The 24,516-nt window shown below is 38.6% G+C and overlaps 1 protein-coding gene across 2 annotated transcripts in view; it reads right to left on the bottom strand.

Annotated features, from left to right (window-relative positions):
* The window catches only part of TAF4 (TATA-box binding protein associated factor 4), a 37,150-nt gene continuing 12,634 nt past the window's right edge, over positions 1 to 24,516 (bottom strand). The window contains exons 3-16 of one of the 2 annotated variants that reach the window (XM_061441813.1): positions 15,942 to 16,108; positions 15,287 to 15,406; positions 13,647 to 13,766; positions 13,187 to 13,309; positions 12,202 to 12,291; positions 11,227 to 11,478; positions 9,738 to 9,882; positions 9,255 to 9,369; positions 8,455 to 8,624; positions 7,890 to 8,020; positions 7,161 to 7,286; positions 5,547 to 5,603; positions 5,346 to 5,465; positions 1 to 1,544 (exon numbers count right to left, since the gene is read on the bottom strand). In XM_061441813.1, coding sequence (XP_061297797.1) covers positions 1,377 to 1,544; positions 5,346 to 5,465; positions 5,547 to 5,603; positions 7,161 to 7,286; positions 7,890 to 8,020; positions 8,455 to 8,624; positions 9,255 to 9,369; positions 9,738 to 9,882; positions 11,227 to 11,478; positions 12,202 to 12,291; positions 13,187 to 13,309; positions 13,647 to 13,766; positions 15,287 to 15,406; positions 15,942 to 16,108 — 1,904 coding nt within the window. In that variant the 3' untranslated portion in view covers positions 1 to 1,376. Of the gene's footprint in view, positions 1,545 to 5,345; positions 5,466 to 5,546; positions 5,604 to 7,160; positions 7,287 to 7,889; positions 8,021 to 8,451; positions 8,625 to 9,254; positions 9,370 to 9,737; positions 9,883 to 11,226; positions 11,479 to 12,201; positions 12,292 to 13,186; positions 13,310 to 13,646; positions 13,767 to 15,286; positions 15,407 to 15,941; positions 16,109 to 24,516 lie in introns of those variants that run through there. The other variant, XR_009741348.1, reaches the window with a different exon arrangement.

The raw sequence follows: 24,516 nt of genomic DNA, 5'->3' as shown, positions 1-24,516 counted from the left end.
TACAGATAAATTTGTTTTTAATAAAGGAGTTAATTTTCTTTCAATCCTATATAAAACAATAGCAATTAAAAACTTCATTTTTGAAAGTAAAATATTTACATATGAACAAGTAACTGTGCAAAATTTACATGAAAAAAAAAATGGAAAGACAGGATTTCCTAAAAGACAAAATAAAAGGGGTGTAACAGTTGTCAGGTGTTGATAAAAATACTGATCAGCATTCAGTTTACACGCAAGAGAGTTAAATTCTACCATGAGAGTTCACACAAAGAAAGCCAAAGTATTTACAGTCATAAAAGTACTATCAATAGACAATTTAATACAATAACCTCTGAAAATATAAAGAACCAATTAGTATATTTGTAATAAAAAAATAGGTACAAAGAAGGGACTTTGCTCTGGACATCTTTAAAGTAGGCCCACAGCTTGCATACAGTCTTTTAGCAAAATAATTATAGTTTACATAGCCATTTTTATGTTATGTGCCAAAAATTATGTACAATTACTGACAAAATACACCAACCATTTTTCAACACTTGATTCACACTGAGAAACAGTCTTTTTGATGATTCCTCCCGACTTTGATTTTATTTAATCTAAGCTTTCACTTTAGCTAAAAAACACAGTGCAAGTAAAATATATTTATGCTGAAAAGGTTTCTCTTTTTTTCCTTTTTTTCCTTTTTTAACTTTACAGCTTTACAAACTATAGCAAATAAAAATGCATTTTTACAGATGCTGCTAAAACATTCAGAAGTAAACCCTCCTTTATGGGATTTCAGGGCCTCTAATAAGCAATAATGTGATTAAAATTGAGGTTATGTTTAAAATTAACTGTATATCCCTCTAGATTTTGAACATTTGGGGGGGAAAAGATAAATATTCTTTAAAAAAAAAAATCAGTTTGCTTTGCTAACTGACTGTTTAAAAAAACAAGCTAAATGAAATGAGGTCATCTGCTGTAGACATATGCCTATATACTTGATTTAGTTGAATAAAACTGAACTAAAATGCACAATTAATGTCGAAACTGCTACAGGGCTGACAAAGGGTAGCTAGTTATTTGCTAAACGATTCCATCAGTCTTTATATATGGCTTGTTTGGCAAGAAGGCCACTCAATCAAAGAGATGAGTTAAAATTTAATTGTCCTTTTATAGTCTCCACAGGCCTTGTAAGTATCCTCACTGTTACAGAAATGTATTTCTCTGATACTGAAGAGTTTATTTATAAACAGGAATATAAAACTGTTCCATGTAAAGAGGTGGTTGTTTTTTAAACAATATCCCGTTTGCTTGTTACAAAAAGGCGTAATTTGTAAATATATTAAAAAATGTCCTCAGGCGTCTCTCCGTCAAAAATACCTTGATCTTTTCCATTACTTAAGGAATGCTTTATATAGCAATAGTGAATGGCTTGTCTCTCGCTCATTTTCTAAACAAAATATGAGGTCCCTGAGGTTCACCCGCGTTATCCTTTGTCGCGTAAACTGTCTGGTTGTTCCGACTCCAGAGCCGCCTGGGACTGCTGCATTTGAACCAGATCCCTGCAAAGGAGAAGAACAGGTAAATCAGAACAGCAGTGACAGGACAAGGTAACGGCTTCAAACTTAAACAGGGAAAGTTCAGCCTAGCTACAAAGAAGCTCTTTACTGTGAGGGTGGTGAGGCACTGGGATGGGTTGCTCAGAGAAGCAGCAAATTCTCCATCCGTGGCAGTGTTCAAGGCCAGGCTGGACAGAGCCTTGGGTGACACGGTCTGTTGGGAGGCATCCCTGCCCATGGCAGGGGGTTGGAACTGGATGATCTTAAGGTCCTTTCTAACCCAAACCATTCTATGATTCTACGATTCTACATCAGTGCCCCCAGGTATTCCACAACTTTGCAGAGAAAACACACAAGGTAAGAACTAAGGGACTATGTATGTGAAGCTACCAAGCAGTAGCTGTATGCTACCAGAGCAGAGATTTCTTTTTAATAGTTATAAACAATAGCTGAACAATCAGAAGCTTTCAGTAGCATTAAATAGACTCAAACAAAGCCAAATCCAAAGCACTGCTCTTATCTTTAGGAAGGCACTAGAGATAAGCAGTCCAAATAACCAAAACAAACAACCAAAAAAGAGATAGCGTTCTTCCCAATGCTGGCAGACAGATCCCAAGGGTAGCCCTGGTGTTCTGAAGTGGGAAGCAAGTCCTATTGCCTGGATCCTGTCTTGAATAACATACTAGATTCCACCTTGCTTTTCATGGCAGGGTGCCATGAGCTCTCCTTTCAGTGACAATGGTAGCCAAACTCAGGATTATATTAAGCAGCAGCTATCCTAGACACGGACATTCTCTAACGATCTCTGAATTCATTCTCTGTCATTCAGCCATCTCTGGTACGCACTGGTAGTTTCCCACACAAAGTGGCAAGATAAGTAGTATATTATGGTATGTCACTTAAAAAAATAATCTGATATCTTTAGAGAACCCCACATCCTTTAAGCTGTTTAGATGTGCACTGCCTAGTGATGGAGTTACAAAGCTCTGTTGGGCTAGCTTCAATGCATTTTCACTTGCAGAACACACAGTCCCAATAGGATACACACAATTAACACAACTCTGCTTGCTATGCTTTCCTTTATACAAGCAAGGGATTCCAGGAGTGCTTTAAAGTCATCAGCCATTGGAATTGGCAGAACACTATCCAGTGACACGGTGCCTCTTCCATTGAAGACCTGGGTTTGATCACATCCCGTGCACTTGCACAGAAACACTTTCTGGTAGGAAGAGGGGCACAGTCCAGCAAGGACAGTCAAAGAGCAGCCTGGTTCAGAACACCAGCACCCAAACCCATTGGGAAGCAGCATCCCTGCAGCAGTAAAGCGCAGGCACCAGCAGATGGCATGCAGCGACCGGGAATGCGGCTTCCACCGCCAATTTTAAAGTCGGGAATCTTTTTTGGCAGTTGCCTTTTGTTGGTACCTTGCTCTTTCTATATTTATGTAAATAATGGTGTTCTGAGTTATCTGGAACAGGTTATACTTCTGTGGATTAGCTAGGGATTCTTTTTTCCTCCAATTTCATTTACTAGAATAATGTTTTCTTTACTAAGGGAACTTATGACACCAGAAGGTTCAAACACACTCCACTAGATCTAAGCTTGTGCTGGAAATTGTATTCTTGTACCATCATGCCACTAACACTGAAGTAAGACTTCTGTTGAACCACCAGCATCAAGTCACTGAAATCCTGTATAGTTAGAAGGGTTTAAAGGCTGGATTTTCAAAGAGGTATCTTAAGGGACTTGTACAACTTAGGTGTCTGATTTCCATCAATTTCGCTACAAGTTAGTTAGAAGATGCAGGAGAACACTGGATGCTAACTAGATTTTCTCAAATATATATGGCTACTAACAAGAAAGAACGGTTGGAAGGGGTTCTAAATTCTGGAGATTTAAATATTCTTTAGTAGAAGCTCAACCCTGATTTTATTATGTAGATTATAATACTTTAGATGCAAAGATAAATAGCAGGAGTCTTTAAAGACACGGAACTATGCTGCTCCTGTAGGCATGGAATAAGTTAAGAACCTTTCTTGTAACCTTCAATAAAGTCACATGGACATAAACTGACAGCAACCTGTTCTGTTGGATTTTGAAACAAAACAGTACAATTACTACTTAGAAGTAATTTTACATGCAATTAAGATTCAGCATTCCTAGACATCAAAAGCTTCCATTTACAAATCTGTGCCTAAGTAATGACAAACCTTATTTTCCACACTTCTTGTAATATGCCTGAACGACAAACTGCCTACAAATGGTGACAAGTGGAGCTCCATTTATAAATGTCAAGTGACACAGCAGCAAAGGCACAGCTGTGAGCATTAGATCAAAAGCAGCTGGTTCTTAATTAAACAGACAAAACAATGAGATTTCCAGGGAACCTGAAGTTATTTGGTTAACCAGTGAGTGATTAATCTGGGATAACTGAATTAGCCAGATTTAGATGAAATACAACCAAGTGCTCACAGAGGATGTAAAAATACATTCCATAACTTAAATGACATTAACAGACTATTAACTTCGCACTTGCAGAAGGAAGCAATGCCAACGTTAATGCTGCCCGAGATACTTCTGCATGTTCCTCGGAGATGACTTCATTTATATCCACATCTATCTTTATAAAGTGCCACATACAGCAATTTTTATAGTTTTAAGCCATAATTATAAACCTTTAACACAGCAATTCAACTTATTTTTTTCATAAGTCTTATTATTAGTAACAAGCATTTTAATAAATTTCAAACTCAAAATTACTTTAGAAGATGCTCCAGAGAGGCCTGATTGTTCTTTTTGTATTTGTTAATACAAATAACAGTTACTAGTATTGTTCTCCACTGTTTCATATATCAAGCACATGTAAATCATCTCTTCTAGTAACTCAGTATAAACCAAGGTGGATTCTTTTGAAACAAAAGGCTTTTCTACACTATAAATGCTTTAGCACTGAAAATTGGGAATGCCCAGGAAGTGATAATCAGAATTATTAGACTATTATTATCCTGATAATTGCTATCAGAAACAGGGAAAAAATCCTCAAATTCTGAAGAGAGCTTTCGTCCCTATAAATGACAAGTTTTGAGAAGATTTTGTTCTTTTCAAACACTAGAGAAATCCCATATTTCTTCCATGCAGAAAGCAACTCTATAGCATTTCATGTTTAGTAACTTGTTTAGAAATACAGCAGGTAGTTTACCAATGTACCTAAATTAATGCTAAACTAATCAAATATTGAGCACAATGATACTTAGTCTACAGAGAAATTTTTAAAAGGCCAGACTGAACAGTAGAATATACAAAGGATGCAAAAACATCATTATCAGATGGAATTGGTCAAACTGATCTGCTGTAGAGATACTAAAACTAAGGCAAATCAACAGCTAAAGAAAGAAATTAGCAAAGTTTTTATGACCTGAAGCTCCTACTGTCAAATTTAGCAGGGACTCAATTCTACCACTGCACCCACCTCAGCAGCATTAATTACGCTGCACTCCTATTTAAGTAGGTTAACTACAACAACAATCTCTTTCCAAAACTTACGGAAGTCCAAAACCAGCAGAGACCTGAGGGAACAGAGATGGCTTTTCTAACATTCCTCCACTGCAGGAGGAAACAGGGAAATGACAACTCAAATTCTATTCCCCATACCGTACACAGATGCCTGATCTTGAAGCAAGCAAATCTGAACACAAAAATACACTTCTGCTGCTCAAAGCATCCACAACTAGGGAAAAAAACTCTGAACAGAAAGGTTTCATAGAGGCTGATACAGCAAACCCAAAGATTACAATTACACTGTACCTCTGCCCCTGATCCAGATCCCGGTGAATCTACTTTCCTTTTCTTCCTGGGACCAATGGCAGCTAATGCAGTCAAGTTGGCATCCCTCTGTCTCATCTGTGCTAGCTCTTGTTGCTGCATCTGTGTGTGCCAGAGAAAGTACAGTGAATTATTTTTCTCTCAATTCCCAAGATAAAAGTTTGTGTTAAGGTGAACACTCACCTCCTTAGCCTTCTGTTTCAACCTAAGTTGTTCTGGATCTTCTTGTCGAGATCGAGACTATGTTGATAAAGGACATGGTTGGAGAAAAAGAAAGAAAAATTAATTTGGTTACAAAAGCAGTTAAAGTTTTACAAAGCATACAAAAATTTTACTTAAATTAAAGCAGGAAGTGGAGAATACATGCCACTGCCAGAGAGGGCAACAGGGGAAAATGGCTCTTAGGAATTAAAAGCAGCCTTGCTTTTCTTAGTTTCAGGTATCTATGTTTGAAAAAGCATCCCTTTTTCCAGCTTTGTTAAAAACAGTAAAGCAATAGCTAAACATTTACACCTCAAAACCATGACAAGACATGAATTACAGAGATCTGTGAATTGAAACACACACGCTGTATATGAAAGAAGGAATCAGACCTGCACTTTTTGGAAAAATTCCTCCCCTTCCTGTGTAATTATGCACTTACTAAGAACATATCTTTTTGCTACATCTACACATCAGTCAGACTCCTGTTTGAACAACTGACCAACAGACCATTTACATTAGCAACTGCCCATTTCACTTCATTGTCTAATACTATTAACACTTATTTGCCAATTACTTTTTGCTTAGTTGACACTGAATTTCAATTCTTTTAGTTTCTTGACTTTTCCAAGAAGTTAAACAGAAAACAGGAAGACCTTCAAGACAGTCTCAAGTACTCTCTCAAGACTAACTATATTCAAACAAATCCTGACTGTTAAATCCATACATTCTTTAGACCAAATTAAATTATTTTAATTCAGTACTCAAGTTCCTTCAGAATATTAAGCTTATATGAAGATTATATGAATCTGCAAATATGAAATTATATGAATATGCAAAACAAATTCATGAGGAATTATGTCTCACCCCAGTCTTTTCTCTTCTGAAGTAAATGGATTTACTCTTTAATCTGACTTCACAGGTCACATTTCCTAGACCTTTAAATTGCTTTCCTTCTGAAGTCTACTTTGCATAGGGCTCAAAATCTGGATAGAGCATTCCAGCTCAGGTCTAACAGGAACCAACTAAAATGAAGATGTTGGTTCACAACTTAAGTGATCATACTGTATCACAAACCCTACAGAACCCTTAGGCTGTTTTGTGAATTATTTCTAGAGTGCTTCTGCCCAGCTAGGTCATGTTCATCCTACATTCATGTCACTGAGTAAAACCTCAAAGTCTAAAGCTTACATTTGTTCTTATGTTAACTGCTTCCTATTTTTTTGTATTTCTGTGACTTTTAAAGAAAAAAATCTGGATTCCATTTCTGGTCTCCAAAACACCTGTAATGTCTCTATTCTATTTATGAGTACCATCAAGCTACAGAATTCATATTTTCCACAAAGCAAAGCGCAAAAACTAAGGTTTAAGACCTACTTGAATAGGGAACATGTGATAAGACTGGCAAAGAAGCTGTCTCACATGCTTTACACCATGAAAAGCAGAACAGAGATCTAGCTAAAGAACATACTCATCAAGCTCCATCTTTGAAGATTAGTGTTCCCCTTTACTGCAAGCACTTCAGAATGAAAAGAAACTGCAGCTCTGATGTCAAAACTGACACATTGCAAACATGTGTGAAATCCAAGCACTTGCCTTTGCTGCACGCATTAAAATTTCCCTTTCTTGTTCATCTTTACGCTGCTTTTCTATTTGATCAAGTTGTTCAAAGAACTTGAGCTGTGCCCGAACGTCACTTGCTTGTTCATATCTTTCATCATCCTGAAAACATGGCAAAGATGTTTCTCATTACATTTCTTAAAGCTGTTAGCTTGTACTGTACTGTAGAACTTACTTACACATTTAAAGCTCAAATGTTCACTTTGTCCTCTTCAAGCAAATTGCAAGTCTGTATTCACACCAGTCAAACCAGCTAGGATTCTTAAAAGCATTTTGTTCTAGTCATGAATCATCAGATTTTGACTTCAAAACTAATACCATCACAGCTTTAGCTTCCTGAACGTATTTCACAGAGCTGTGTGGTTTCTTTAAACACTGTTCAGGCATTTGAATCTATTAAGAACACCCATCTGTCAGCAGTCTCTTGAGAAATCGAAGCAGCGCTGTTATCTGCCTGATTGTACAATCACTCAGACTCTAAATTTTTGACATAAAGGGGAAGGGCACAGTTTTTCTGCATTTGCTTTTAAAATATTTTGTACATGCAAGCTGAAGAGTTCTGGTAATCCATGTATACTAATATCTTAATGTACGATGAATCAGTCAAGAGAACAAACAACCTAAATTCAGAGAACAAAATACCTGAGCTCGGGCATTACAGCCAACATAATACTCTGCTGAATTTGTGCAATCAAATACAGTTACCTTATAAGAAATATTCTTTTGTTGAGCAGTCTCTGATAATTTTTCCACGAGGTTTTGTAGTCTTTGTTGTGTAGCATGCGATACGTAGCTAACTACATCAGGATGGATTTCTGTTATGCCATGTTTTTTACCTGTGATCAGGACAGAAGTCAGTTGTAAAAACTTATTTTACAGTACAGCTAAACATGTGGCTAACCTCAGTCATGTTCCACTATTAACTCTAAACTAGTAAATAAATAGGATTGAAGTGTTTCTGGATTTTATAAAAACAAGTGTTATTTCTGTTATGCCTTCTCAGTTAAAACAGTGAGAATTTTTAACCAGGTCCAGGAATTCTGATGTTACATTGCCATCACTTTAGAAGGCAATGGTTTCTATTGGTTTGCTATCCCTTAACAATGTTCTGCTTCCATAAGCTGAATGACTGTCCACAAGCATCAGAATACACAAAAGGTAATAACTCCAGCAACTCCAATCTACTCAAATCAATCTCAATAGAAAATGCCTTCAATCAAACCCAAGACTAATGAAATCTGTTTAATAAAGTTCAAGAGAAATAACATACCTATTTCTAATATCCTTCTTTGTAAAGGTGCTGGGAAAAGGAAGGTTTCATCTTTACAGGACCTTGTTAATGTGCCCACTAGTTCAGAGTTTGTTGCCAGTATCCGAGCACTTTCTTCCGACAGGTTGACTCCAGCCATTGATGCAACATCATTAATGTCATCATCATCCCTTAAGAAAGGAAAACTCATTTTAATCATAACATTTAGTGCTCATCTACACCCACTTCTGCAATACCACAGCTGCATATGATGAATTCCAATAAACCTGAATACTTTATCTCATTTTTCCATTTTATTTGCTTTTATTATACAATAAATAAAGCTAACAATTTTATTCTAAAGAGCACTAGAAGTAGTTTTCTACTTCCTAACTGTTCTCTCAATGTTTCTTATGTAATGTTTGAGCAACTTGAGAAGCAAGAGACCAGATACATCACTACCACTAAACAGTAATAAACTGCACTCAGCACTAAGATAGGCTGTGCATCTGGACAACCCAAGCAGAGCTGGGAGGAGTGAAGGCATGAATTCTACTTGCTTGTCCAGGCAGGAATTGTTTGCAAGGTTTGATATTTATCCTTTCTGATAGCTAAATATTATAACCAGCCTGGCACAACTACGCCCATAGCTGGTTGTTAAAGTCTTTAATAAGGTGGCAAACCTGCCCACTGAAAATCCAAATAGTTCTTGAGCGTTCACACAGCTCAGTCCAGCACCTCTGCAGCAGAGAGAAAGATTCCCACTGAGTTCAGCAGGCTGCCCAGGCAGCACAAGCACAAATAGACACAGGGGTCCTCACCTGAAAGAGCCTCCCCCAGGTTCTTTCAGTTTATTCTTCTGAGCAGCAGCTAGTTGTGTTGAAACAGTGGCAATAGCTTTGTTTCCAGGTAATACTGCTGGTTTTACCACAGGTACTGCAAGAAGAAAGACAAGATTTGTACTCCATAAAATTTGTATCAGAGTTCAGATTTACAAGCCGGTCACAGCTAGCAATGGCAATAAATCTGGCACAAAGACTTTATGTCAACAGTTTCTGTCAGCATTTTCACTCATCTAAAACAGGACCCTCCCACACAACTCTGGTTCCAAAACAATTTGTCTGTAGATGCTGCCTTCACAGATGTGTATCCCCAGCCACTATGGCACTAAGCTCTGAAGATTTTAGCAGCAGTACAACAGCCATCACACAGCTACAGGGCACTTAGGCACTGACATTCATAAACCAGCCTTCAGTGAATAGTATCAAATCTAGCATATACTACCGAGTATCTTAACCTCCTACCTGTCTGAAGTTGATTCAGTTGAATTTGAGGAGTAGTGAGCATAATACGACTATGTGGTTGCCGCAGTGCTACCATCGGTGTCTGTGTCAACGTTACCTGTGGAGGCCTTATCAATGCCCCTGCTTTTTGAGACTGTTGGATAACCTGCAAATAATTAATAAGGAAAAAAGAATGGTAAGCAATCTGAGTAATAACTAACGCTAATAATCAGGTGGTAAGAACAAACCTTAACAATCAGACTTGTGAGTCATGAGCATCTGTTCATTGATCTAGAAACAGCCTGTTTTAAGGTACTGAAAAGTTTATCTAAATTATACCTTACAGGAAAACTAATATTCCACTTTTTGTGATAAAAAAAAGAAATAAGTAATCTATAAAAAAGAAAAACTTATAATCACAAAGGTCCACTTAAAACTTTCTACATGTGGTTTCAGAGGCAAACTGGATCTGCCTGAACAAACCCTAGAACTAAGAGAGATAATAAAGATAATACAGCTGGCTCTACATATGCTATTTTATCCAGAATCAGCATAAGTTGTAGCCCTGTAACCTTGTACTACTGGATTGTTAGGTTAGATGCTCAGGCAACTGTAGTCATACCACTTCTGAACTTGAACTCAGTTACAGCACAATGCTATTCAGAGCAATTTATGCAAACTTGTCTTCCGACCTCAACTAGTTTTCAGAAATTTACTTTCAAACTACTGTAAAATAATCTACCAACACTGCCTATTTTGCAAGCTCCATCTCTATAAATATATGAAAAAGTAGCAAAAGAAATACTTGCAGAGTTAAAGGCCAAGCTGTTTTGTAAATCCAGCACCAATGAACGTTCGGTTTTTATTCCCTTCCTCTGGTCCTTCCTAACCTCTTTCTATAATACCTAGGTTATAAAGGCAGTAAGAGCAATATAATCACTAGGTTTTCTCTCTAGGCAAGCAAAAAAATATTTGTGGATTGAAAAGATTTCTCCTTTTCTTTTTATATGAAATTTCTGGACAGAGCAGCTCAGATGAATGCTGAACGTTCTACATGGAACGCTGAACTACCAAGTAGCAAAAAGCACCTAGTAATTTAATAATGTGTATTAATTAATACACACCCTAGACACTGCTTTGCTATGAGAAAGGTAAAAAGGTGCTGTACATTATACTGTTCTTATCTGGTTTATATCCAGGCCTGAGAAATTCTTTTCTCCTCTTCTGGGGTAATCTGTTGTTAGACTTATGGAATAGGAAATGAAGCATCCTCCAGAACACTGCTCTCTCATGGATAGGCAGTGATTGAGAGAATGTGCCAATATTTCATGCTAAAATAGGAAATAATATAGTACTTTAATTAAGAATGGATTTTAAATTAAATCTTTCTTTTTTTCCTTGGCTTCTCTGATGAAGTTGAAGATCTCTGATTGAGTTAAACCACTCATTTAAGGTGAAGAAGGCAAAAACCCCATGTGCAATAACAGATGATACACTTCAGCTCACATACCAGTGGTGCAGACTGCCCCTGTTTACTGACACCAACTTGTGTAGGCTGAGTTAGGCTGATGACAGGTTGTTGGAGAGTACTTGTTACAGTTGCAGTTGCCTTCCCTGCTGTGCGCTGAACTGAGGAGCTGAGCAGCACCGCTGCGGATGGAATCGTTGCTATCGTTGCTTGCGTTGTTGGCTGCTGCTGTTGGCTTTGTTGGATGAAAGCTGCAGAGTCTGGTGTTAACTGTCTCAAGGCAGGTAAACTCCTCTGAAAAGAGGAAAGGAAAGAATTTGCTTGAGTGTTTTAATCCTAAATTTTTGTCCTCATCCTCATGAAGAGTTCAAGGTTGAACTAGCATTCAAGAACTCGCAAATATCAACACACATCTAAAGCTATATCCCTTAATCACACATTAGTCCAGCAGAGTCAATACTCTTACTATACAGTGCTGTGGTACTTCCTCTCATTTTCAGATTGTAAATGTCAAAGTAATGTTTATTCCAAAATGGGTCAAATTACCATAAAATTTATGACAAATGGGATTTATTATTGAGAGGTGACATATTTCCTGTTTATCTTTCAAACAGATATACAGCACATGCAAACAGTTAGAATTTGCCCAGAAGGTAGTTTTCTGTATCATTCAATCTCTTGTTCTCTTTCCAGAACTAAAAAGAGGATAATAAATCAACTCGCAGGTTTGATGCTATGGGAAGAAACTGCTTATAAAAGTCATCTCTCAAAAGAGCTATGATGTGACACTACGGTAGAAATTACATTATTGACTGTGCCCATGAGCCATACTAACAAACTCTTGGAATCAAGAGACAGAAATATTTTTTAAGGGAGCAAAAGTCTAATCAGGCACTGCTTAAAACTTCCATTTACACCACTTTGGAATTCCATCTATACTGATAAAAGACGTGTTTGTGTTCACTGCTGCTGACACATAAGCACAAATCTATATAAAGACTAGTGAACACAAATTACCTTCAGGAAAGGCACAAGGTAAGGTTGAGGTGAAGAATTAAGTTCTCTGTACAGCCTACTGGTGAAGTCTTCTGCTTCAATTTTTCCATCCTTCAAAGCAGAAAACCCAAATGAATGAGCTTGTAGAAATTAACTTTATAATATTCAACACACACAAAAAACAATTAGACTTAATTTATTGTAAATAAGTGGCTTTATTGGTAACGAAAGCCAGTGAGGGACAATAGCTTTATGGTAGTAACTATTTTTACTACAAATTTCAACCAGTAAGACCTACAGTCCCATCTTTCCTTTTCTCCTTCCTGTCTTCCAGTCAATTTTAAGAAATGTATTCAGTTGTCACCATTACAGGAATGTCCTATCCCTAGATCAAAAGCCAGGTGGAACCAGCAAGAATACTTCACATGACCTGCAGTCAGCCAGCAATTGCTGTGGGCAACCCCATCTTTGATGTTCTCTTTTCCAGATGTACTATAGCTCCTCTATTTCAAATGGCTAAAGTGTGCTCACCAGGCACAAACTGGCCTTGTCTCCCACAGAAGGGAGATGTCTCTCACAAAAGCAGATGTATATCCCTGATGGGAAGATAGATTCCAAATGTTGGTCTTGTTTTACATGATAACCAGAGGTTGTCATATCTGGAACACACAGATCTACCTTGACTTAAAGGCTGCTAACAACTAGGCTAAGCTGTACTAGTACTCACTCTATAAATACTAATTATGTCAAGTTTTTACATTAGCTTCAGATAATACTACTTTTTTGTACAAGCTTGTGATTTCCTACACTCAGCTACTGCATTATACCATTTACATTACCCACACTACAATTTAACTCACATTCTCATGCATTAATATGAGCAGTAATGTGTCATTTACAAGCTTAATGGAAAACCCATGCATATATTTTAATTCAGAAGCAGCAAAGTTTTAATTTGATTTCTCTCAGATACTGTTTCTTTCAGCTTTTAAAGAACTTTCCTTACCAGCAGGTTCTGTACTAATTCTTTCACGTTAGCTGCAGTCTCTGAAGACTGTTTTCCAGATGAGGCCAGTTTTATTAACGTGGACAGAAAGTTTTTACATTTCTTCACATTTTCCATAGTTTCCTATTACAGGAGGAAAAGGAAACAGTCAGAGAAGAGAAGAGAAACACTTTATAACCCCTGATCTGACTACGTACTCTGAGAAATAAAGTCCTTCTCTAGTTCATAACTGCAGAGTATTACTTACAGATTTGTGTCCCCCACCGCTTCAGACAAAATCAGACTGAAATTATCATTTTGCTTCATATATGCATGCATTGTATACTTTTTTGTTACCAAAACTTAAGAAAATTATGGTTCTTAATGAAGCCAGGAAACACCATGTATTTTATAAATGGCACATGCACATATGTATATGTGAATGAACAAAGGAAGATCCCAAATGCACTCAGTAACTTACTGTGGCTGCAGTGGAGGTCGCCGTCGTTCCTTGCACAGTTCTCTGAGGAGTTGCAGTTTGTACAGCTGTTGCTGTCCCCAACGTAGTTGTTTGTGCAGTACCACCCAGAACAATCTGAGGCTGCAGAGAATACAAACATAACAATCTGTTACTTGGAACGCACCAAACGCTGTTTTCCTGAGCCATCAAACAGAAAACTGAGCCCCGGGACAGTAGAACACCTTTCACAGCTGCTATAAAAAGAAGTTACTCATCTTGCAGTGGAAAGAAAGAGCCACCAGATGGCACAAAACACTACACAGTGAAACTGAAATCCTGAAAGTTGATTAAGAGCTCCACGATTTTTGGTTACTCAATAAAATGCAAAGTAATACCATACACATACCCTCAAAACCATACCCTGTGGTTTCAAACAATTACAATGAGCACTAAGTTTCTGTGAACAGAATAGCTTTGTTTTAACCTGTTCCCTTACACACCAAAGGGAGGAATTTATATAAGGAGCCCAAGAGAAACAGCAGCTCAGGTTTACCAAGATCTTTTTCATGAGCAATGGGACAAAATGTTTTTCTACTTTTGTACACAGATCAGTAATTCAAATTAGGAATAACACTTTTAAAGAATCAACACTCCAACCAAGAGCTTTTCCATGCACACAGTTCATTCCTGGACACCACCACAGTCTGATCACTGATGACAGCCCTACCAGAGGGGCAGTGATTCTCAGCAAGCTAAAGCTAACTCAGAATTTTAACAACTCATTTGTAAACTTGCTCTTTCTATAAAGGTGTACAAGAAAAGAGGCTGCAGCGCTGCCAAAGCAAACTTGTGCTGGTATTTTGGGAGGCAGAAAAGGAAGCAAGGATTTGATTTGTCTCATTTATTGAAATCAGGATAAATGAAGTTCATGGTATGCTCATTACAGCACAAAATATGCAGATGGAATGACTTCCTTTTGTCCAGTATAACAGCAGTGCAAATTAAGACAACTCAGGTAAATGGACTCTTAACTCTAGAAAGATCGCTGCCATAGGCAAAGGCTCTCTGAGGGGGAAAGGGTTAACTGGATGCACAGCAAAACCTGCATGTTTTAAATTAAAACTCTCTAATCCTGTCTACTCACAGGATGAAAAAAGCAGAATGAAAACAATTAGGCGACAGCAGTCATATTGTATCACTGTTGCCTGGAAGCCATGTGGAGAATTTCACACTTCTGCATCGTTTTAAACTTGCACCACTTGTGACTTGTGGCTACCAGTGCACTCTGGTTTGTAACTGTACATTTTGCTGCACAATTCGGAGGACTACAGGGAATCGGTGTCACTTTCTTGAGGCAGAAAGCATAGTTATTTCATTTTAGTCATTTTTGTGATTATAGGAACTAATAACAGGACATCTTTAAATATGTATGCATACAGGTACAGTATGAAATAATAAATGGTAGTAATAAAAACAATTGTATATCTAAAAGATACAGTAAATTGAGATCTGCAAATGTTTTAGAAAGGGTAAGCCAGAAGATACTTGTTCCATGCACTTAGCAATTGTATTTCCTGTATTTCTGGCAGTCTCAAGCAGGTTATCAGCTAATCTTAACAACTGAGGTCTCTCATGGACACATTACTTCTCTACAAACTCACTTGCACAACTGGAGGACGCTGTAGCGTTGTTGTGGGTTGCACTGTTGTTTGAGCCTGAGACACTTGCTTGATAATGGTAGTTGGTGTCACTTGTCGTGCAATAATTGGCGTTCCTGGAGCCTGGACAACAGATAAAAAAGCCAAACACATTAGTTCCTATATTTAAGTCTAATCTATCTTATCTAGCATTTTGTGTCTCTGGCTAGTTGCCATTATTACAGATACAAAAGAACACATCTGGACCACTATAAAACTGAGAGAAGGATTTTTAGTCCTGAACTTCATGCAACTATGATGATCTCAGTGTACATATACCCATATCCACTATTTTCTTTTATAGTCTTATAAAGAATAATGATTCTCTGGGGAAAAGAGTTGTACACGTTAACCATATATGGTCTTGAACGGCCTTTATATCAAGTGGTTTTGAACTTAATGTAATTCAGCTAGGTAGAAAAAGTTTTGATGAATAACAGACAAACTGTAACAGAATTCGGACCAAAATGCAATGCTTATGCCATGTGGAAAAGCCTGGATAGCACCAGTTTGATCAATGGTTTCTTCAAATCACTAACATCTTGCCTTCCTTTCTGGTGTACTCTTCACAGGAACAAAAGCCTGAACCATTCTTAACACTACAAATGACTGCACTGACCTGCACTGTGGATATCTGCACTGGAGGAGCACTGGTAGGTGTAGCAGGACGAGGAGTCATAGTATTTTGAGGCTGAGACTGGGCATGTGCCTGTGCTTGCATCTGTGCCAAGGCTTGTTGAGGGATCATCAGCAACTGCCCGTTCTCACTACGCACAAGGACCATGCCTGTTAATAAAGAAACTGGTCAAGAAACACGCATCCTTCTCAAATATGAAAACCATCTTTTTGCAGCTTTTTTTATCCAAGTTGGATACATATGGAACTGATACAGCGTTAAAGGACTACACAGCTAATAACAGGGATTTAGGATAAAAGCAAAATACCCAGCTGCATCACCATATTTTGTATAGAATAGCTTAATTACAGAAATACTCTAACTCACTATGGTGCACATCAGAACACATAATGAGTCGTATTCACCCCAATCAAAAAATTCCACGCAACTGGAAGTTAAACTTACCAACCACGTAAAAATCCTACCTGCTCTTTACTAAGTGGCTTGGTTTATGAAACACTACAAATAGAGGAAAGTCTTGCCATTAGGCAAGATGCCCATTAGTCTGTCTTTAAAGGGAGGATATAATCAAACACAGGCTTCACCATAAACAGGAACACAATTGTCTAAGTTCTAAATTAATTTCCCATAACAAATTTAGTAATGAAAGTGGCTATAAAATCATAATCTCTCTCATGTGCATCTGCAACAGACTGCATCATGCCATGTTACACCCCAAAAGAGAAATAAAATGGAGAGGGAAATGAGGCAGTCATTCCCTGCTCAGTCACTCAGATCAATACCTTTAACCCCACTGGGTAGCTATAGAGAAGCAGATTTTAACAGGCAGATTTTCAGATGACAGACTCTCTTTCTTGAAGGCACATGAAGTGTTTTCATTCAGCATGCCTCAGTGAGTCCATGAAAGACTCAGGATCTCATCAGCTCTGAAAAAGCCACCAAGGAAACGAACTGAGCACTCAAAATTAGCCTTTCTGAGCAACAAACTACAGGAGGAAACTTCACCGTGGAAAACCAAGAGGCACTACTGGAATCAAACAGATTTTCTTAAGTGTTATTCAGTGAATAAAAAAGCCCCAACAATACCTGGAGATCTGTTCTATGCCATCTCAGAGCATGACTACAAAAAAATTAAGACTTCATTTGCTTTCCTTTTCAGATGAAGAGCTGAAACATTTACAGATGATGCCTTCAACAATCTTCTTGGACTGTTTGAACATTAGCATTAAACTGCAAGAATTCACATACTGCCTTCTACACAAGTGAGTTCAAAAGAAAACGAGATTACATTAGTTGATTCATCCCTAGTTTCTTCCTTACAATCTCTGCATTATCTCTCTTTTAATGAAGCAGAGTCACCCAGAGACATTGAAGTAGTTTATGTGACACCTGTGACTTTCCACTGGGATTTATTTAGAAGTGTTAAGGTGGGACCGTGATGTGCTATGGGCAACAGTTATATCTAGAAACAAATATTCTCAAACTGCTTTTCTGTAGGACAGGAGGAGTGGGGAAAGCTTATTTATCATCCTGCAGACTGTAGAAATAAATACCCTTAGATTAGCTGCCAACTCCAGAAAAAGCCCTTTTCCAAACCATTTCACAAAGGTTTTTTCTCCTGTAACTTACGTAGGGAGAAGCATTTTCATTAAAACAGCAGAGACGTACACCATACATCAACTGTGAATACAGAGCTCGATTCTGTCAGCTGCTCATCAGAACCATTACTACTTTCTCACTATCAGCCTCACACTATGGGGAGGGGGCTACTGACCAAAAGCAGATAAATTCAATAGTTTAAGGACTAGAAAGTGACCTGCTACTACATCCAGCTCATTCCGGCACAAACAGAACTTGGCATCTTCTTCCAATATGCAAAGACAAAATCTTGGGAAATGAACTCATGTTACCCATCTTTGTCATCCCTCAGAACAATCAGCTGAAGAAGTTAAACACTGAATCAGTGGAAATCTTCAACAGCATTATAACTGAAAATATCAGTACAGTGGAAGTCTGATTAGAGGAGCTGGTTTCAAGCCTGTGCCAAATATTAAGGCTTGTTGATTACCATATAGTTCCTAGCAACTGAAAAGGCCCAATGTCACTATACATGCCTGTGCTTTCAGAAGCCCTTAAACATCACAGAATTATATTGACATCCCATAAGAAACTTTTTCCTTAAAGTTCACCATTTTGGGGGTTCCCGAGGATATTCTAGGGCTAATGTACCATCCCAATTCTTCAGTGAGTTATATATATTTTTTTCCTTCCAGAAGCAATAGAAGTGATGCTAACTCTAGTTTGGGGTTTGGGGACAGATTGGATGGATGTAAGGAGGAAATTCTTTCCTGTTAGGGTGGTGAGGCACTGGATTGGGTTGCCCAGGGAGGCTGTGAATGCTCCACCCCTGGCAGTGTTCAAGGCCAGGTTACATGAAGCCTTGGGTGAGATGGTTTAGTGTGAGGTGTCCCTGCCCATGGCAGGGGGGTTGGAACTTGTTGATCGTAAGGTCCTTTCCAGCCCAAACTATTCTATGACTCTATGACAGGGGGGAGTTTGGTTTTTAGACTTCTCTCTCAGTGCAAAAGTAACCGAAGTTACCTGAAAGAACCAACCCAAAGAAGCTTACTTGTATATGAGAACCTTTATAGCATCAGGCACTGGCACATAGCTCTACACTATTTGTTCAGTCTCCAGCTCAATATAAGCATCAGGCTCAAGAACGGGTCCACACTTCATGTCAGAGCCCTGCAACAGCACAAACACCCCTTGAGACACCACTACTGTCAGCATGTTGTTTTGCTTGCCAAAACATGAATGGGAACAGGGAAAAAAGAACGGCTATAACCACAGAGTGCAGGTTGACTACCCCTGGAGTGCAAGCACAATGCCTGAACAATGAAACATTCTCCCCGAGCTACATGCAAAATTAGAACATGCCTACACATTAACATAGCACAACTGCTGAAACAGACAGTTGAAAAGCATATTAATGTGAGCTTTAGAAAACACACCAAGAAAGTTCAATTTTTGGCAGCAGCCAGACAAAACAATCATTTGTAATTCAAACCCTGACTCCGAGCATGAACCTGTGAGATTTGTAACTCTAGGAAGTCTGATCCTTCCCCCAGGTACCAAAGTCGTAATAAAGAAGAAATTCTTCCAAAGCTACATTCATATGTGTCCCTATTTAAGTAGTTCTTTTATACTGCCTTCATATTTGATACAGTGTTATTATCACTTTATACAGTTTCAAATACGTCTTTAAGTTAGGGTTTACTACTGATACAAATTGCTGGGCACATTGAATGGGCTACATATAAACACAAACAGCAGACTAGCCTTGCATAAACCTTAACCCTGGTATGATGTTAGAAGATGTTTTATTTCTACCTTGTTAATACATGGGGGATTTCAGAAAAGGTGTAAAAAAGATCATGAAGTTTGTTACTGAAATTCCAGTACAGAAGTTCATCAGCAGACAGGTAGTTTTGACTCCACACTTCACACCTCTCCAGCCTTGCTGAGAGGTCTTTAATAAGGGAGATGGAGCTTCTCTCTCAGCTTCTCTCTCCCCAGCCCAACTACAGACTCTTTTCCAACCCAATTAGCTAAAAAAAGAAATTCCCTAACCCAAACCTACATCCAAGCTAGCATTAAGTGGATTTTTAGTGAAGTTCAGAGAGCTCAGTGGAGCTCACTTGATTAAGAATTAAAAAGAAAGTCTCATTTATTTCCCACTTCTAAACAAAGTCGATGTAGGACTGTAACAGCCCCCTCTCTCCATACATATATTATCCATCTCTCAGTTAATTCATTCACTGCAATGGAAAAAAGGAGGGACTCACAGCCTTGTGTGTAAAGGAAACCCAACCAATTCTTTCTCTTATGATCCAAAACTTGTATTTTAAATGTTTAGAGTATCATAACCTCAAACTCCAATGCAGAAGAGTGCAAATGCTCTATGAACCAGATCAGACGTGACTACAAGGTACCAGAAGGCAGCTAGAGTTGTACCAAGGTATCTCACTTCCCTAATTAAATAGGCTGCTGCATTTAAAGTAAGGATGAGAAATACCTTTCTGTTTCGAGTTTACCATCCAGTTTTTTGTTCCAGACACTGAAGAATTGCTCTTTGAGACCAAACAGCTATTAAGGATCATTGGAAACGGTCAATTACCAAAAGGTGACACTAAAACTTGGCCATTTTAAATCTCTCCTTGCCTTCTTTTTCCTAGAAGGTCTGATCTCATGTACTGTAAAATCAAATTCACTATTGAAAAGGCAAACACTCAAACATTCTTTCCAAGTCTCTCATTGAAAAACCTATTAAAATTAATTATCATTTTTTGTTAGAAGTTAGAGGCTTAAGAGAATCCAGAAAGATTCATATTGTAGTTTGAATTAAACGATTCATCACAGCTCCAAACGAAGGATTAACAAAATTGAGTTGGACTGCTCCTCATCCCAAAAAGACTTGTACAGTCATCTCACGTGTTCATGCTGTGGAGACCTTCCCGGATCTCTCCTGTTTTAGAGTGCTTGGATGGAAAAGTTCATTATTACATAATGGAGCTGCCTGATGCTACATTGTGTCATCTTTGCCTCTTGATGTTTGCATTTCCATTTGCTAAGGGCATTTCCATTTACAAAGTGTTGTGCTTTGGGGTGGGGTTTTTGTTTGTTGGTTGATTGGGGTTTTTTGGTTAATAAAACATGTAAAATCATGCTCTGGAATAAAAAGCAAAGAGCTCTGGCCATATGACATGTCAGAAAAACAAAAACCAGGCTTTTTCCTCATGTTTTCCTCTTCCTTTTTCTCTTGGCTTAGCAAAGACTAGAGAAAAAATAGAATTATCAGAATAATAAAGGAAGAATAAAATAGTATTTTGTAGCCTTTGCAGAGCATTCTGATTATCTTGGTAACTCCTGAGACATACAGCTTTCTTGGTACAGAAACCCAAAAGTGCCCTGTTTTGTTACCTGGTTTTGATGGTGAACCAAGATTAATAATATCTCTAGGGCTGGACACCCTGATGACAGAGTTAAAGCTTTCCACAGATACAGCAGACTTCTTCAGATTACTGTTCTGAGGAAATACAGAGTCCAGCCACTTGTCACCCCTGACAAGCACACATAGTAGGAAGCCACTCAAACAGCAACATATCAACATCCCAGCCTCTCTCATAACAATTGCTCCATTTCTCAGGGACTTGATTCATACAATAGGCGACATACACTGGAAGGCTTCATCTACAGTTAGCAAGGACCACGGTTTTATGGTCCTTCCATCTATGAGGACAATAAAAAAAAAATCATGGAATCATAAAATAGTTAGGGGTGGAAAGGACCTTAAGATCATCCAGTTCCACCCCCCCTGCCATGAGCAGGGACACCTCATACTAAACCATGTCACCCAACGCTCTGTCCAACCTGGCCTTGAACACAACCAGGGATGGAGCATTCATAACTTGCCCATGCTTGTCACTGGGCATACCAGCAAGAATGGAACTCTTGCATCTGTGAAGTACAAAACAGACAGTATCCTACCCAAGCCCAAGTGACAAAATCTCTCTTTCTGATACAGATACTGAAGACCAGAAGGCTCAAGCTTACACATTCTGTTCATTACCCACCATGTAGCTCAAGGTCTAATCCACAGAAATTCAAAGCTATTACTATGGAACCTAGATTTTTAATAAGTCCTCTTTTTTAGCAGCTGAGACATGACAGAAGACTTAATGAATGTATGACCCTGAAATCACATGGAGAATCCCTTTTCCCTTCTCCATAGGAAATTTTCTTCTCAAAGTAAAGAAGTAACTGAACTTTATTTCCAGAGAAAAAACAGTCAGGGTCAGAAAGAACTGTTTGGCAGCAAAGAATCACCTTCAATACACACACATTCAGAAAGAATGTCCAGACCTGAAAGAATAACTAAAGGTTTGATGCTTCAGGTGTAGAAAATCAAAGTCCTTACAAACTTCTCTAGAAAAGAGAGTTATTGATCAGAGAATCCACTGACATCTGACAAATGTTCAAACCCTAACTAGATTTTCCGGGGAAGTTCACTAAGAGGTTATCTTAACGTCAAAGCTCTTTCTGCCTCAAGCTCTCAAGCATATATTCATTTGTGGCAAGATGCTGCAAACATCTGACATGACAAAAACCCTGACAGCAATCATGAGCTGCTGTGCCATATTAGCAGAAGAAAGCTTTACAATAATATCCCTTCTGTATCATCAGAAGAGATTCTGTTGCCACAAAAAGGAAAGCAAGTGTGTGTAAGGTTATGCAAGTTGATATCATATACACCACAAAAGCCAGATAAAGCAAAAAGGATGAGTCAATGCTCTGTAGATGGGTGGATCAGGCTATACAGAGATGATGGAATGACAAAACCTTTATAAAAGGACAAAGTTTCTAAGATTTTGCCAACACAAAAAAGCTATAGAGACAGCTAGAGAAAAGGATAACTGCCTATACAAACCACAGGAAGAACTCTCAGCAGAAATGATGGATATGATAGTGTCCCTTACTGCAGAAAAGGAAATGATAACCTGGTCCAACAATCACCATTCCTCCTCATCTGATAACTGACCTGCCTGGAAAAGTTCTCACTCTATTGGAAGGAAAGGGAAGAACCTGTCAAAGTACCAGTCCACTGCAGCTCCATGAAAATCTGGGCAATTAAGGGAATCTTGCTTTTAGCAGATATAGAATCACTTAGGTCAAAGAGCAGCACCCCTAAGAAACCAGCAGATACGCAGCAGCTCATGTAGGACAACCTGTACATCAACTCATCAGAAACAGTTACAAGTCAAGCGGAACAACACAGAACTTTAAATTGTAACAAAGCTGTGGATTATATGTTACTGAAGACATTACTTTGTACCTGATGAGAGACTCGCACCACCAGGTCGGATGCACTAAGTTTGGATGCTTAGAACCTTCGGTGATCTGTGCCGCACAGCAAATCCAGACAAAAACCCCAAGACATGTTTACTTGAACTTTCCTGCCAAAGTCTTTAACACTGTCAGCGATCCTGGCTCTTGAGTTTCACGAACAAATGTGTTTTGTTTGTGACTTCTATAAAGGTGTCATAGCTCAAAAAGGATAACCTTAGCACTTACAGAGAAGTCGACATAGTGCAGGCATCAGCTCCTACACACCAACTAGCTGAAAATGAGCCCATGACTGTGCACGACTTCACCTGCTCCAGAGTGCCTGTCCTGCTGGTGAGGTCAGCCTGTGCAAACATGAGTAGCAGATATGTTCCATGCCAAGTTGCAGGTCTACAGGCCCTAAACCTGGCAGCAGTTGCAGAGCTGTCCAGCACCCTGGAATGACCTGAGGCACTGTGCCAGATTCCCTCACATCTTGTTTCAGAGCAGTGGGCGCCCTAAAGCAAGGAACACAAGTTTTTGCACACAGTGGTACTGAGAGCACACAGTGCACACTATGCCCAACACATCTTACAGGTGCCTGCTGAACATTCAGCACCTGCTGAGCTTAGGGTGAGCTAAACTTGGCATGAAAAAAACATGACTGTCAGGTGTTGCTTCAGAGCATCTCCGGTAAAAACCACTTGGAGACTCTCCAGATGGGCACTACATGTTAAACAATAGTGAAGACTGGTGCAGCACAGAGTTTTGGACAAGAACTTACTACAGAACTGCAAAAGCACATCAGTCCTTGCACTTTCCAACTCGCACCACTCTGGAATAAAAACACGTATTACCCAGATACAATGCCTAAAAGTTTTGGTACAGCATTAGTTTACTACAGCACTCCCTTTGCCTGTCCTCGCTCTCTCCACATGCCTGATCTGCACACACAGATCACAACTAACAGTTATGGAATGTGAAACTCTAATTCTTGAACAGCTGATTTATGATTATGGTGAGCAGAGATGAAAGATAAGTCCCCCAAATCATCAAGAACCCTGACTGCAGCGCACAGCAAATGTATTTTGTACAGACCAAACACACAACTTCACATTGTAAAAACTGCCTTTGTTTTTTTTCCTCCTAAGGAGTCCAAGAAACTGAAAGCTTCATTAAGCTTTTGCTTACTCTTACTATGCAATAATTCAGTTTCAAACTACAGAACTCAACTATACTGTATAAAAAGTGAAGAAATGAATCACTGGTAAAGTATTCCTTCACAAGTTTTTTAAGAATATAGTTAAAGAAACAACGTCGTGCTGGAGTGCCAAAAAGCTGCTGTTTTTAACCAATCCCATATGGAAAAAATCTTACCTGCTCACTGAAAAGGTGTGTAAGGAGTGCTCTGGGAAATGTGTCATTTTATATGGCAACAATTGATAAACACTTCAACAACACTGTGATCTGAAACCATTCTGACTTTTCTGGAAAGCTGGATTCCTTGAAAGTGTGTGTTAACATTCCTTGCTAGTCAAGCATACAAAGCCGAAACACTAGCGTGCTCTGTCAAACTGGAACCCAGTCACCACACAAAGCTCTCTTTGGTCTGCTGCAGAAAGAACTGAGGAAAACGCTATCAAGAGCTAAACCTTAGTTATTGATCTCAAAG

Source organism: Pezoporus flaviventris, unplaced genomic scaffold (genome assembly GCF_033815535.1).
Source record: "Pezoporus flaviventris isolate CSIRO_AGI_PZ_B2104156 unplaced genomic scaffold, CSIRO_AGI_Pfla_v1 ptg000213l, whole genome shotgun sequence".
Lineage (NCBI taxonomy): Eukaryota > Metazoa > Chordata > Aves > Psittaciformes > Psittacidae > Pezoporus > Pezoporus flaviventris.
This window is presented reverse-complemented; position numbering and strand designations above follow the sequence as displayed.